Source organism: Filicampus tigris, chromosome 2, assembly GCF_054856515.1.
Source record: "Filicampus tigris isolate MCC_2025a chromosome 2, RoL_Ftig_1.0, whole genome shotgun sequence".
NCBI classification, from domain to species: Eukaryota; Metazoa; Chordata; class Actinopteri; order Syngnathiformes; family Syngnathidae; genus Filicampus; species Filicampus tigris.
In genome coordinates, this window is record NC_141218.1 from 991,761 (window position 1) to 1,004,688 (window position 12,928).

The 12,928-nt window shown below is 49.2% G+C and overlaps 2 protein-coding genes across 5 annotated transcripts; one reads left to right on the forward strand and one right to left on the reverse strand.

Annotated features, from left to right (window-relative positions):
- Positions 1–808: 808 nt before the first annotated feature.
- On the reverse strand, positions 809–2,983 carry mrpl52 (mitochondrial ribosomal protein L52). Of its 3 annotated transcripts, none has more exons than XM_086023416.1 (5): positions 2,573–2,733; positions 2,329–2,396; positions 1,542–1,606; positions 1,101–1,270; positions 809–970 (listed from the first exon to the last, which is right to left on the reverse strand). In XM_086023416.1, the coding sequence occupies exons 1-4, from the start codon at positions 2,716–2,718 to the stop codon at positions 1,115–1,117; spliced, it is 435 nt and encodes a 144-aa protein (XP_085879542.1). In that variant the 5' UTR covers positions 2,719–2,733; the 3' UTR covers positions 809–970; positions 1,101–1,114. The 3 variants fall into 3 exon arrangements, with proteins under 3 accessions (XP_085879542.1, XP_085879543.1, XP_085879541.1); XM_086023417.1 differs by lacking the exon at positions 809–970 and adding an exon at positions 2,880–2,983 and having other exon boundaries at positions 1,016–1,270; positions 2,573–2,642; XM_086023415.1 differs by lacking the exon at positions 809–970 and having other exon boundaries at positions 1,016–1,270.
- A 1,132-nt stretch (positions 2,984–4,115) lies between these two features.
- Positions 4,116–12,716, forward strand: ajuba (ajuba LIM protein). 2 transcript variants are annotated; one of them, XM_086056894.1, is made up of 8 exons: positions 4,122–6,607; positions 9,516–9,617; positions 9,706–9,773; positions 9,839–9,901; positions 11,314–11,444; positions 11,532–11,583; positions 12,251–12,319; positions 12,417–12,716. In XM_086056894.1, the coding sequence occupies exons 1-8, from the start codon at positions 5,251–5,253 to the stop codon at positions 12,531–12,533; spliced, it is 1,959 nt and encodes a 652-aa protein (XP_085913020.1). In that variant the 5' UTR covers positions 4,122–5,250; the 3' UTR covers positions 12,534–12,716. The 2 variants fall into 2 exon arrangements, with proteins under 2 accessions (XP_085913028.1, XP_085913020.1); XM_086056902.1 differs by lacking the exons at positions 11,532–11,583; positions 12,251–12,319; positions 12,417–12,716 and having other exon boundaries at positions 4,116–6,607; positions 10,058–11,457.
- The last annotated feature ends 212 nt before the right edge of the window (positions 12,717–12,928 follow it).

Genomic DNA, 12,928 nt, shown 5'->3' on the forward strand with positions numbered 1-12,928 from the left:
TTCTTTACTATTTGATAGTTTTATTATGGTGTGTGTCTTATGTGTACCCAAAAGTTGTCAGCTGATCAACAGTCTTGGCCTGGATTATTTGCTGCACTAATTTAGTCCCCCCCCCCCCCCCCGCCCACTCCTAGAATAGTTGCATTAAAATGTATTTATTCATTATTTCTACTCATCCTGACACATTTAGATAATCAGATAATTGGTTAATTGATTTATTGTCCATTAAAAACAAAAACACGTGTGGGTAAAAAAAGAAATTCAGTATTCTCTATTGACTCGACTTTATACTGGTTAATTAGTGAGCATTAATTTTGGGCTCGGGATTGATTTTCAAATCAAACGGATGAGAGCTACAGGATTTACCACTCATTTGATAAAATACATTAAAAAATGTTACATGTTATTGTACAATTCGTGTTTTACAATTTTATTTTACTATTTCAAATAAAATGTTATCTAAAATGTTTGACTGTCTTTTTTTATAGTAAGCGGTTCGGACAATGGACGGAATAAACAATTTGTGAATTATCCAATAAAATATCGAAAAATTGTGAGTGTACTGTATAAAAGACTTCATATAAAAATGTACAGTATATGTAAAAAAAAACCTTACAATCAATTCTTTCATTTTATTTTTTTTAAAGTGGTTTATTTGACCCTTTTCAAATGATCAACTAGTTAATTATTAAAACTAAGTGTAAATGTAATTTCATTTGACTCTTTTTTTTCATTTATAATAAATGATCTGTTTATTAAATAACCATTATACCATGTATTTTCAATTCACCAATTAAGCACCAATGTTAAATCTTACATTTTTTATTGACAACATATTAACATTTAATAAATAATTTTTAACAAGCTATTTACTTTACTCTTCCTCCCTTTGCACAGAAAGGACACAAAATGGCGCTTGAGCCTTCAGACTGCCACCTTTAAGTGGAGAAATGCTGCCCTCCAGTGGAAGCTGGAAAAGGTTCAACAACCCAAACTAGCAAAAGAGGGCCCAAAATCAGTAGAAATCATTTATTCCATGAAAATGCCACACAGAGCAGGACATTTCACAATAACATAACGGGGAAGGTGGTGTTATTTACCAGGCTGTTTGTTTCTAACTGCGAGGCTCCTCCTTCTTCTTTAGTAGCTTCCCTTTCGGTTTGAGCAGCAGGGACTTTTGGTGCTCCTCCATTCTTCGAGCTTCTTCTTTCCCTTCCCGCCACGACTCAATGCCTTTGTTGACCTCGGAGTCGAGCATCACGATGCGCCTCTGCGGAGGAGACATTTAATAAAGACAAAAGTTTTTAAAAAAATGGATTGTTTATGGCAAAAGTTTTTTTTTATTTTTATTTTTTTGAAAGATTTGAATTTTATCATTAATACTGTATTCTGCACTCTCATTCGCTTACGCCCATGTCATAGTGTGGAATGTGGAATGTGAAACTAACAGTAGCTGCATTTCACAAACACATTGTTGTTGAACAACAGAAAATACCTTTTTATTCCATTAGCCACTTAATCGTGAGAATAATCATACTTACTGCCAATTCTTCCCTCTCCTGCCTTCTCCTCAAAGCGCCCTTTATTGGCGGTGCCGGCCTGCCATCTGAAAAACGATGCAAGCACAATTGAAACCCAGTGGACCTTTTATTAGATACACTGTGCCTGAAGGGGACGTATTATATTTCGCTGCCGTCGGGCCAAAACCTTGTACCTCCGAAATAGTAACTTTTCAGGCAGGCCATTTTCAACACTTGCTCAATAATGTGTGAAAATAACACTCGTGTGACGTGTAGGATGTGGTAGAGCCATTGGATTATTGTTTTACGCTCTATATAAGAAGTTGTGTGATTAAGAAGTGCAGACCACGTTTACATCATGTTTCATGAAACAAAGTGATATGTAGGAAGGGCAAAACTACTGATTTGTTTACATTATTGTTGTAAATTTCATTTGAGTTTGTGCCATTACAGTATAGTATGTACTTATCTTCACAACACACGTGTGGCAGAATTATGCTGTCGTGGTAAACGCTTAGCAAACTGCGCATTAAAATAACTATGTACCTCTAATTGTAGTAGATAAACTGTCTTAAATATTAATTTTTGCCTTTACCTCAGTATGCATTACATTACAGATCTGATAGTTTGCGGTCATCAAGATTAATTGTTGAAAAACAAATTAAAAAGTACCTTGAAAAAAATATATGTTCCCCAATCGTTCAGCCCTAGTACAGATTTTTGAAATCAATACGAAATTCACCAAAATGTGACTTCGGAGGTTTTGGTCCGCCGCCAGCGATTTGTGTTGGTCAATGTGTAGGCCTACCTGCGAAAGACCAATCGGGTAGATCTGTTAGAGGTCCATATTCACTGCCACTGCGTGCAAGTCCATGCCTGAATAACACATATAAAACAGTGTTGTCAGGGGGACGATTAGTAAGGTGAAATCACATCGATGACTGTATGAGTATTGAGTGCAAATATCTTGATTACAGTAGTTCGCGAATAGGCGGGGGCTCACTGTCCTATCATTGAGTTTGACACCTGCGTAACATTTGAGTCCAACTTACTCTTTCCTCCACTTTTGCCCCCCTTGAGCTCCCTGTGTCGTGCTCAACCGCCGACAGGAGCGCTTCAACGCTACAACACAAACGCAAACAAACAAAACAAGCAGAGAAACATCATAAAAGTGGCGTGGTCTCGACACTGTTAGCATTAGCTGTTAGCCATGCTAAGACGACGTCGGCGCGTGTTTCTGGCCACGACAAGGAGAAGCGACCGGATAAAACACAAATATTACTATCACATTAAAACAAAACGCGACTCAAAAAGCAAGATCATTGCAACATGATCAAAAAGAAATGAATTCTGTCTCACCAGAAAAACACAGCATCCTTATGGGGGCCGCCATGTTGACTGTGCTTACAATAAAAAGCCACCAGATGACGCCAAAATACGTTAACGTACCTGCAAGCAATTGCACGAAATTGTCGCTAGATAATGCTAAAAACGCTCATTTGGTTTTTCCTCTAGTGGTCTCCGATCTCCAATGTAAATTCACGATTACCTACAGTATTGTATCACTTTTTCTGTCCGTCTAAATTTCTACATTTCTTAATCAATTTAAACCTTTTTCGGTCAAAATATGTCAGCTCATTCAGGACACCCAGGGAACTATATTTTTACATTCCCCCAATTCCACATTTTCAATGATAAAAAAGAACCCCATCCATACAATTAAAGATTTATTAGTTTTCGCCGTAATCCTTCCACTTTTCTTATCTGATTCAAACCATCCAAATGTTAAACTGTTCAGGTCATTAATAGCATGTCATCATACACACGCACACATGACATTTTTTGCAGTATATTCCACGTTTTCATGTCAACAGACCTCAATCACTGAAGATGATTTTTTTTTAGATTCTCCCTCCGCATGTCTTAATCGATTCAGACCAGTGGCGTTACCAGGATGTCAGGTGTGGGTGGGCATTAGTCTTACCTGTGGCGGCAAAAAGTGCTACAATGCTCAAGTCGGTCGAAATCCAGCGTAAGGCTACTGCACCCTAAAACGTGTTTTGTTTTCTCCTTAATTGAGATAACTTTTGTTGTGATTTGGTCTAAACAAAAGCTGATTTGATTTTGATTTTTTATTTCCCATTCATCAGAACTACATATCCAGTTTTCTTTGGGTGGGCAGAGTGTGCCTGTGGGGTGGGCACTAGCCCCCCCCCCCCCCCCCGATGTAAGGGTTAGGGGGGGAGAAAGAAAGAGAAACGATACAAAATTAAGAAAATGTACTCTTAGGAACATTTTTAATGGGACAAATAGCATTTATATTGACAATGTGTTTTTTTTTTTTAAAGGTCTAATGTCACGTGAACCAAAACGTGCTTCCCGTTGCAAATCGTTTGGTGTTCAGTTACTGTATTTGCTTCTCTCCAAACTATTGTTTCGAATGGCTGCGACACTTAAGCCCAGAAGAATTCCTCTGTAAGCTTTTCAGACAAGTTGCCACTCGCAGGCCCAGGCGAGGCGAACGGGGCGAGTGTGCTCTGGAAGGCCGACGGCGGCGGGGGGGACTCCGGGGTGAAGGGCTCCATCTTTCCCCGGAGGCCGCCTCACTCCCACCGTGTGCTTCCGCACATTCCACAGGCTGCTGGTACAATCAAATAGTGCCTCCCAAAGAAAGCGCCGTCTCGGTTCTTATGAGCGGTTCTTCTCGTCAGATAAAGTTGGAAAGCGGTGTGTGATACAGTAATACAAAATTAGAAGTCGTATGACATCGTATGAAGTGTTCCGGTTAGGAAAGGGGGGGGCGAAGAAAGGGTAACAAACCGCCGCCGTTGACTGATAAAGGAAACCAGGGAAGAGTCAAGTTGGACGGCGACGGAAGGATCGAGTCACTGTCTTGTCTTCAAAATAAAACGTTAAGCGCCACTGTCTGTTTAAATTTAACATAAGTCGAGCGACGATGATTTTAGTTTGAAAATCTGTAAGCGGAATGAGGTAAACCATTCGTGGCTAGAGTGACTGTTTTAAAAAAGAGGGGGAGGTAAGTCATTATTTAGGGGAAGAAAGAAAGAAAGAAAGAGAGAAAGAAGGAAAGAAAGAAAGTTGTCGACCGTGCAATGCACTCTGGGAGGGATTTTATTTATACCGAGTAGGTCTTTTGAGACGGAAACCAGTCAGTAGAACAGAGTTGTCCTTGTCTTTCCGAACTTCTCCGCTACCGGACGGGATCGAGCGAGCGCGTACGTTTTCTTGTGGACTACGAGTGAGTTTTTTTTTGTTTTTTTTTTTGTGCGTGTGTTTGTTTTTATTCCTGAGATGAATGGCAGGAGTCGGGTGAGTCGTACACAGGCAGATGTGTTGTCTTTAGTCTCATTTTTTGCAAGCCAATGAACGAAAGTATAGTTTCCCAGCACATTGAGTTAAAAGTAGACCTTAGCAAGACTCGGGGACGATGCAGATGTGGAGCCACGCGAGGGTCCACAAAGGAGGCCCTCTGCCGCTAGAAGTGTCCTGGATGTGTGCGTCTTCTGACTAGTCCAATGGAGCCGACTTGCGCCTCTCGCTTGTCCACATGATGGCAAAGTAGTAAGGATTAAGTCATGTCTTGAGTCCTCACAGTGCCCCTTTGGTCTTATTTATCTAGCTATTTATTTTCTGCGGTAAATCCATTCCCAGTAGTCATTTTTGAGCTGCATTTGAGGGTCCAAGAAGAGTAGGAAAAGTGTTTTTCATCATGGATCGGCCAATAAGCAAGTTGCTGGAGAAGCTGAAGCTCACAGACTCAGGCAGCGTCAAGTTCATCAGCTCCAAGAAAAAGCCCGACGCGGTCGGGAATGGCAACAACTGCAACGGGAACGGCGGCGCTGGCGCTGGCCCGGCAATGTCCCCCTCTCAGCCGTCGTCTGTCCAGCCGGATGGAGAGCAAGCTCCTCACCCTTCCACGTTGGCTCCGCTGAGGCGTCGCTCCCCCCAGCAAAGGGCCTCGTGTTACCTGGCTGAAGGCCTGGATTCCCACCTGAGGCGAGAGTCCGGCCCCGGCCCGGGCCCCGGCCCCGAGTGTGACGCTCCGGGTCACAAGGCGTCCCTCAACCAGCGCCGCTATTCCCTGGAGCTCCAGCAGCTGGTCCGAAGGCAGCAGCTCCTCTCCCAACCGCCGCCGCCGACGACGACGCCGCCGCCGCCTCCGTACCCCGCCGCCGTCGGTTATGGCTCGGCTCCCAGAGGCACGGCCGAGACGGGCTACCTTTCGGAGCCGGAGAGACACAAGAGGCTTTCCCTCCAGGAGGCTTTGTTTTACAAACGCCTGAGCACGGGGAGCGAACTGTGGGAGAGCCCAAGACCCGCGTCCTTGTCCCATCCGCCGCAGCGTCCGGCCGACGCTTTCTTCTACCCGCCGGGGCCCGCCCTCAGCCCGTGCTCGTCCTTCAGCCTCCAGGAGTCGGTGCTGGTCAGCCCCCGGTCCAGCTTCGCCTCCAGCACGGCCAGCGGAGGCGGCGGGGGCGGCAGCCCCATGGGGAGCCGCTGCAGCAGCAACCGAACCAGCGGGATCAGCCTGGGCTACGACTCCCGCTACTCGGTCCCGCCGCAGCAGCAGTCCCCCTCCTTGCAGGCGGCGCCCATGTACGGAAGGACCCCCGTGGAGGCCTGGACTCAATACCTGGACGCCGGCATGCGGCAGGGCGCCTACGACAGCCGGCACTCCTACCCGCCCGCCGTGGGAAGCCCGGCCGCCGCGTGCTACCAGGCGGGCCCCGAGTGGTGGGACGAGCGGCGCTCGGGGCCGAGGGGCAAAGAAGGGGCTGCGGCGCCGGGCGAGAAGAGCCGTCACTCCGACCTGCCCGGCACCCGCTACCAAGAAGAGCTGACCCGCCTTCTTCTGCGGGACGTGGCCCTGGAAGGCGGGGGGCTCCTGGACGGCCTGATGCTGAAAGAACAGTCGGCGGCGCTGTCGGCTCCGACCAAAGCCGGCGCGGCGCCGGGACCGTCGCCGGCCACCCGGGCTCAGCCCGAGGATCTCGAGGCCGCCGCCGCCGCCGCCGCCGCCGCCGCCGCCGGACGAGACGCGACCGAGAACCGTCAGGAATTCTTTGGTAAGAGAACTTGACTTTTCACCTCGCTCAGATTGCCACGCGTCCAAACTGTCACATTAGCTCACGTAGGAAGGTTTGAGACCGCTTTTTGCCAGGCCCATAAAAGTGCCAACATCCCCGCGACTTTATATCACATTTCATTTCAAGACCTTTCTTTCAAACGCAGACGACGATCGGCCGCTGTGTCGAGCGACTGCCAGTGAAGACGTACTTGACGGCAGATCATTTTGGGGGGGGCCTTATGAATTGGCGGCCGGGGTCGGCGGCCTACGCGAGTACCCGATCCCTTCAAGTAATATGGCCTGTATCGGTACTCGCCCGTCATGACCTCCAACAGAAGCTAGACTCCGTCGGGCGACCGTCCGCGTCGGCAGGCTGCTTTGAGACGGGCAGAGTAGATCAAGGAAAAACAGGATGGAGGGACGACAGAACAACGGGCGCAACGACGTCCGTCTCGACAAGCGTAATGGGCCCGCGGTGCCGCCGACGGGACTTGTCTGCCCCCGGCGCCGCCGTCCGTCCCCGTCGCCGAGAAAAAGGCACGCGATGCCCTCATTTCTGCTTGATTAATTTTTTCCCCCGTCAAAACCGCATCGAACCTGCCGGGACACGCAGCCATGTTTGAGAAAGTCGTGCGGCCAAGTCGGAGACGGACGGACGGACGGACGGGCCCTTTTTTGTTGGACGTACCATTGAGGCAAACTCGTCAATTTGCTTGGCAGCTACCCGACGCCGGCCGGGCATCTACTGTTGAAAATCAAACATTTGGCGCAAATAAAGGCATTCTTATTCTTATTCTTATTCTTAAATTGCACGGTTGGGAATCGAAACGCCAGCCGCCAGCGTGAGTCACCCAAAGCTGCGTCGGGCCCGGCGTGCCTTGTGTTTGTGTGCGTTACGGTGGCTGGGTGAATGTGTGCCGTTCCGTTGTGGCAGGGTGTGTTTTCCCCTGGTGACTTCAGGCCACAGATATGCTCCACAGTGTGCGCGCGTGCGCGCGGATGCCGGGGCGGTGTGCTGCAGCCTGTTTTTCTGCGCAGGTATGCGTTCCCTCAGGGGACGCGCGCTGGCCAAGCGCTTCGCCTATCGGGAAAGAAATCCGATCTTTGCCTTCCGTCATCTCGCCGGCAAGTGTGTGCGCAACCGCGACTTTCATCTCGCCACTCCCTCCCTCGACCACGGTTTGGGATGTGCTTCCGCGAATAAAAGCGAGCAGCCGGCCACAGCGCGCGCTTGCTGGCGGGCGAGATCAAACCCCACTGTAACGCTTGCGAGGCCCAGCCTGTTTTTTTGTGTGGTTTGTTTTGTTCCCAACCTACGCTGGCCGGAGAGAGTCCGCCCGCGCAGCGGCCGGAATGCGCGCGTTCACCGGCGAGATCCAGTCCGCGCTGTTAAACGCGGACTTGCCAGCAAGCGTACGCGTAAGCGTGTTTTGGGGCTCTTTCGCAAGCGTGCAGGCTGGATCTCGCTGGCAGGGGTGCGTTAGGGATGCTGTTTGCTCGTCTCCTCCGCCGTGTCACTCAGCATGCTGTCGTTAATGTCATCTCGCCGGCGGGTTGACGCCTAAGAGCATACCCGGAGCTTGCCGGCGAGCACGCGCGCTACAGCGACGGCCGGAGAGAGCGTGTACGTTCCGGTTGCCGTTTGTCACTTTCCTATTCCACAGGTGACATCTCGCCAGCAAGTGTGCGCCACGGACGCATTTTCAGATAAAACATTTCACACGGGATCCGACATGAACGGCGGCCCGATGGCCCGGGGCCACCGCTACAGATTTCACATATAGCTGAGATGGAATGGACACGTTCTTGCTTTTTTGATGGGTAACATTCAATATTTGGAGTTAAAGCCATCCATCATCGGCGCTCTTTTTACCGCTGTTGTGCACGCTCAATCGCCCCCACTCACTGGCGCATTGTGCGTACTTGCGTGCATTTTGTCCACTGAGTTTACACACTTCACCGGCGGCCGGGCCTCCAGATATAATTAGGCATCGTGTTAAGAACAGATGATTTTTTTTTTTTCTAAATCCCATTATCGCCTTGATCCCCGTACTTGCGCGTGTTTTGGCTGCCGGCTCTTCGCCATTTCATCCACGGATGTGCCCGCAAATATAGTAGTAAGTATTGCTTGAGTGCCAGTTCTGGTCAGTTCTGGCCCAAAAAGCCGCAATGTCAGACCCTGTCACACTTGATGCGTGGACGGGCAAGCAGACTTGAGACTTTTTCTACATGCATTTTCAGTCGAAAAAAAAAAGGAAAGAAAATATTTCCGACCGTTTTCCCGAGATGCGCTTTTGTCCCTTTTCTCATGTCGCGAGTCTCTTCAACTTTTTCCAGACGTGTTATTTTGGGGACCTGAGCGTTCTGGTGGTGCCAATATCGAGCAGTGTGCAAGAATGCTCCGTTTGCGTGGCACTCCCTCGACCGCTTAAGAAAAAAAAAAAAAAAAATGCGGACAGATCCCGGAATAGATCAGAGTGAATGGTGTGGCTGAGGTGGGGGTGGGGGTGTGGTGGGGGCAGCTTTGCGGGCGGCCACCGCTCCGCTCCGCTCGGACCGCCTGGCCGCTTTTCCTTCGATTTGAAAAGCACGGAAACGTAGTCGGAAATGCCAGATTCTCTGAAAACTAGCGACGGCTCCACCAGGCGGGCCTGACGGACGCCCTCCATTTTGTGGCTAAGGTAACAGTTTCCTCTAAAGAACGTGTGAGAAGGGTGGGGGGTGGTTTACAGGAAGTGTTGGAATTTCCCTTTAATGTCAGCGGCGTCTGAGCAAACGGGCCTGGCTCCTGGGTGTGAACCCCCCCATTCCCCCCGTCCTCCCCCGCAGGCGGTTTGAACGAGCGACACAAATGCCAACCCCGGACTTAAAGGCCCCATTTCTGCCCCCCCCGCCCCCCCCAACAGGGACCTGCATCAAGTGCGGCAAAGGCGTGTACGGAGCGGACAACGCCTGCCAGGCTCTGGACAGCCTCTATCACACGCGCTGCTTCACCTGCGTGTCCTGCGGTGAGAGGGGGAAACAAAAACCAAAAAAGTCCGAAAATGATGAGTCAACCAGCGGCTGAATGGATTTGAAAGTGGTTTGTTTTTGCAGGACGTGCCTTGAGGAACAAGGACTTTTACAACGTGAATGGCTCCGTGTACTGCAAAGAAGATTACATGGTGAGCTTCTTTGTTTTTTGTTGTTGTTGTTGCCAACTTCTCATTGCTTTTCTCGTGCTCGGCAGTTTTCGGGATTCCAGGCCGCCGCCGAGAAGTGCAGCGTGTGCGGCCACCTCATTCTGGAACAGGTGAGGTGTCCTCCCCTGACCACAACACCAAAGAGGATGGAGACAGTTTTATATATATTATATATATATATATATATATATATTTTTTTTTTACAATTGAACTTGTCCTTCCTCGTCTCAACCCATTCCAACGTTGAAATGTTTTGGTTATTGCAGTGTGCAAGTGCTAAAGAGTGGGTAGGGTGGGTTTTTCCGTAGCAGTCTGATTTGGTCCCTTCTGTGGCGGCACCAAACCCGGGAACGCGGGACTGATTCCATGGCCGCTGTGTAGAAGAGGCTCCGCGGCTCCCGCGGCAGGCCGTGCCTGAGGAAGAACGTCCTCTGCCGGGCCTTCTTCAGGATCAAGCCGACGCTGGCCTCGCACTTGCGGTCACGAAAGACGGATTCCCTGGAACTCGAAGGTCTCGACGGTTGACGCGGGGCAGTTGGACAGTGTGAGGGGCAGCTGTAGCGAAGTACATTTCCTCAAGTCCACGACCTCATCTCTGCAGTCTCGAGCGCGTTCGGCTCCAAGTTGCGTCGGCCGCTTCCTGTCGGTACGCAGACTCGTCACACCCGTCGCCTTTGACGAGGCCGACGACCGTGGTGTCGTTTGCAAACTTCAGGAGTTTGACAGCGGGGTGCGTTGAGGTGCGGTTGTCCGCGTCGAGGGAGAAAGAGCAGCGGAAAGAGGACGCATCAGTCCCGATGTTGCGGGTTTTGGGGGACTAGGATGATGGCGGATGAAGGTTTGATGAAGGACGGGGCCTCGCACGGCTCCAGGGATGTGTGGAAAATCTGTGTGAAGACCGCGGCCAGCTGGTGAGCGCAGACAGGAGGGGGGCAGCCCATCCGGCCCCGCGGCCAAATTGATCTTCTGCCGCCATCGTAGAGAGCGCATCACCGAGGCGGCCGCTCACTTTCTAATGTTCAACACTCAATTCCTACCGTCATGCAAAACTCCAAAGAGTTTTCACAACACACATTTTGCAAGCAATTCAAACAAATGCTCATTTTTCTTGAGAAAAATTCCAAATGAAGCCAAGCAGTCACAATTTCTCAACTGCTTGCAGCTATACTGTAAAATGTCACTTTTGGAAGAATTCCACTTTTTCAGTCTACAGCGCAGTACACTTGGCCAAATGTCCTCTTTTGCTTCCCCTGTAACGTTTTCCAAAAATAAAGCCTTGTCCAGTGGATGTATTGAGACCGCAGCTCTGCATACGTGAGAAAAATCCAGGAGATTCCCCGTGGGGTATGTCGCGGTTCTCCGGATGAACGAATCCCAAATTGTCCACTTCCAGCTTGGTGGGAACCGACGGCGGAAGACTCCAGTTTGCAGTCCTCTAGTCCTGATATTTGAACTCCCAAAGTCCCGCAGGAACAGACGGATCCAAAAAGTTGTCTAACCTCCTTTGTCGCTGTGGCCTCAGATCCTGCAGGCGCTGGGGAACTCGTACCACCCCGGCTGCTTTCGCTGCGTGGTGTGCGCCAAGGCGCTGGACGGGGTGCCGTTCACCGTGGACCAGCACAGCAACATCTACTGCGTGGCCGACTACAACAAGTATCCGCATCCCGTGCGCCCTTCGACGTCACTTGGCTGTTGCTAGTTCGCTAAAACCTCTTGTACGGTATTCTCGCTTCTCTGCAGGACTTTTGCCCCAAAGTGTGCTGCCTGTTTGCAGCCCATCTTACCCGCTGAGGTGAGTGCTCGAATGGCCACTACAGGTTTTTTTTTTGTTTGTTTGACTGTCTTCATCTTTCACAGTCCTCAACCATTTCAACGTTCAAATGCGAGCTCGTTCGGGACATCGGTGCTACGACTTACTCGTCACAGATGTGCACATTTCCCATGAGAAATGATTGACTCAACAGTCAAATTGTTGGAACTTTAAAATCTAAAAAGTTTCACACTCTCTGAGAACATTCTAAATAGGAAAAATGCAACTACTCCAGTCTCGAGCCATTCTAAATTCAATTAACGGTCGAGTACCGTTATCAGGTATCATATCTGCCCCATACCGGCCTTATTTTAGGTATCAGGCACTCGTGGAAGCTGCCGATACCAGCCACTTATACTTGACTCCACATTTTGCTTGAGAAAATCTACCACCTGGACAAAAAAAAAAAAAAAAAAAATCGACTTCACCCTCTCGCAAACAGTTCAACTAATTCTCACTCCAAGTTAAACATTTAAAATTCCAACTATTTGAATTTTTGGTGATAAAATTCCCAAACGGTGACATTTTTGAATCTCTGAAATCTCAATTTCCACATTTTTGGTAATAAAACTCAGCCAATTTATAAACGCACCACCAAAGTCTCACACAGCTCTTTCAGAAACTGCTTCATTCTGGAATTATTTTGCAGGGCAGTGAGGAGATCCTCAGGGTTGTGTCCATGAACAAGGACTACCATTTTGAGTGTTACCACTGTGAGGTGAGTGACGCACACCGAACGCCCCCCCCCCCCCCCCCATTTTGTTTGCGCAAGCTGACATCACTTCCCGCGCGCATTCCTTATCTCCTCCCTGCAGGAGTGTGGCAAGCAGCTCTCCGATAAGCCCGGCTCGCAGTGCTTCCCGCTGGACTCTCACCTGCTCTGCCACCCGTGTCACATGAGCCGAGTGTGCAGCGCTGCCACGCACAACTGAGGAAGCCCTACCTCGCGTGCTTCGGTTTCTTTTTTTTTTTTTTCCCTTTTGACTCTCAACATGTAACTGCTGATTTTTAAGACATTCCCGCGGCTCCTTTTGACTTGCGTCCGCCCTCCCTTTGACTCCATTGTACCTGCTGTTGTTCTACTTTTACTGTATGGTCACACACACACACACACACACACACAAAAAAAACAAAAAACAAAGGGAACAGGAAAGACTACTGCTCGTTTGCTGTAGAAGAACAAAGGATCCTGCTTAACTGTACATATTTTGTTAGCAAACATTTTGCACTTAAATCTCACTTTTGAGATTTTGTTAAGGTAAACCAGTCAAATTTGAGGACAATTACTGTCATTTCTGTATGCTGTAATAACACGTTTGTGTTCTAT

Coding starts and splice junctions, on each gene's coding strand:
- mrpl52 (XM_086023416.1), bottom strand. CDS start 2,718: ATGCTAACAGTGTCGAGACCACGCCACTTTTATGATGTTTCTCTGCTT. Junction 2,397..2,572: donor GGGCAAAAGTGGAGGAAAGA/GTAAGTTGGACT, acceptor TGTGTTATTCAG/GCATGGACTTGCACGCAGTG. Junction 1,607..2,328: donor ACCCGATTGGTCTTTCGCAG/GTAGGCCTACAC, acceptor ATCGTTTTTCAG/ATGGCAGGCCGGCACCGCCA.
- ajuba (XM_086056894.1), top strand. CDS start 5,251: ATGGATCGGCCAATAAGCAAGTTGCTGGAGAAGCTGAAGCTCACAGAC. Junction 9,618..9,705: donor CTTCACCTGCGTGTCCTGCG/GTGAGAGGGGGA, acceptor TTGTTTTTGCAG/GACGTGCCTTGAGGAACAAG. Junction 11,445..11,531: donor TGCGTGGCCGACTACAACAA/GTATCCGCATCC, acceptor GCTTCTCTGCAG/GACTTTTGCCCCAAAGTGTG.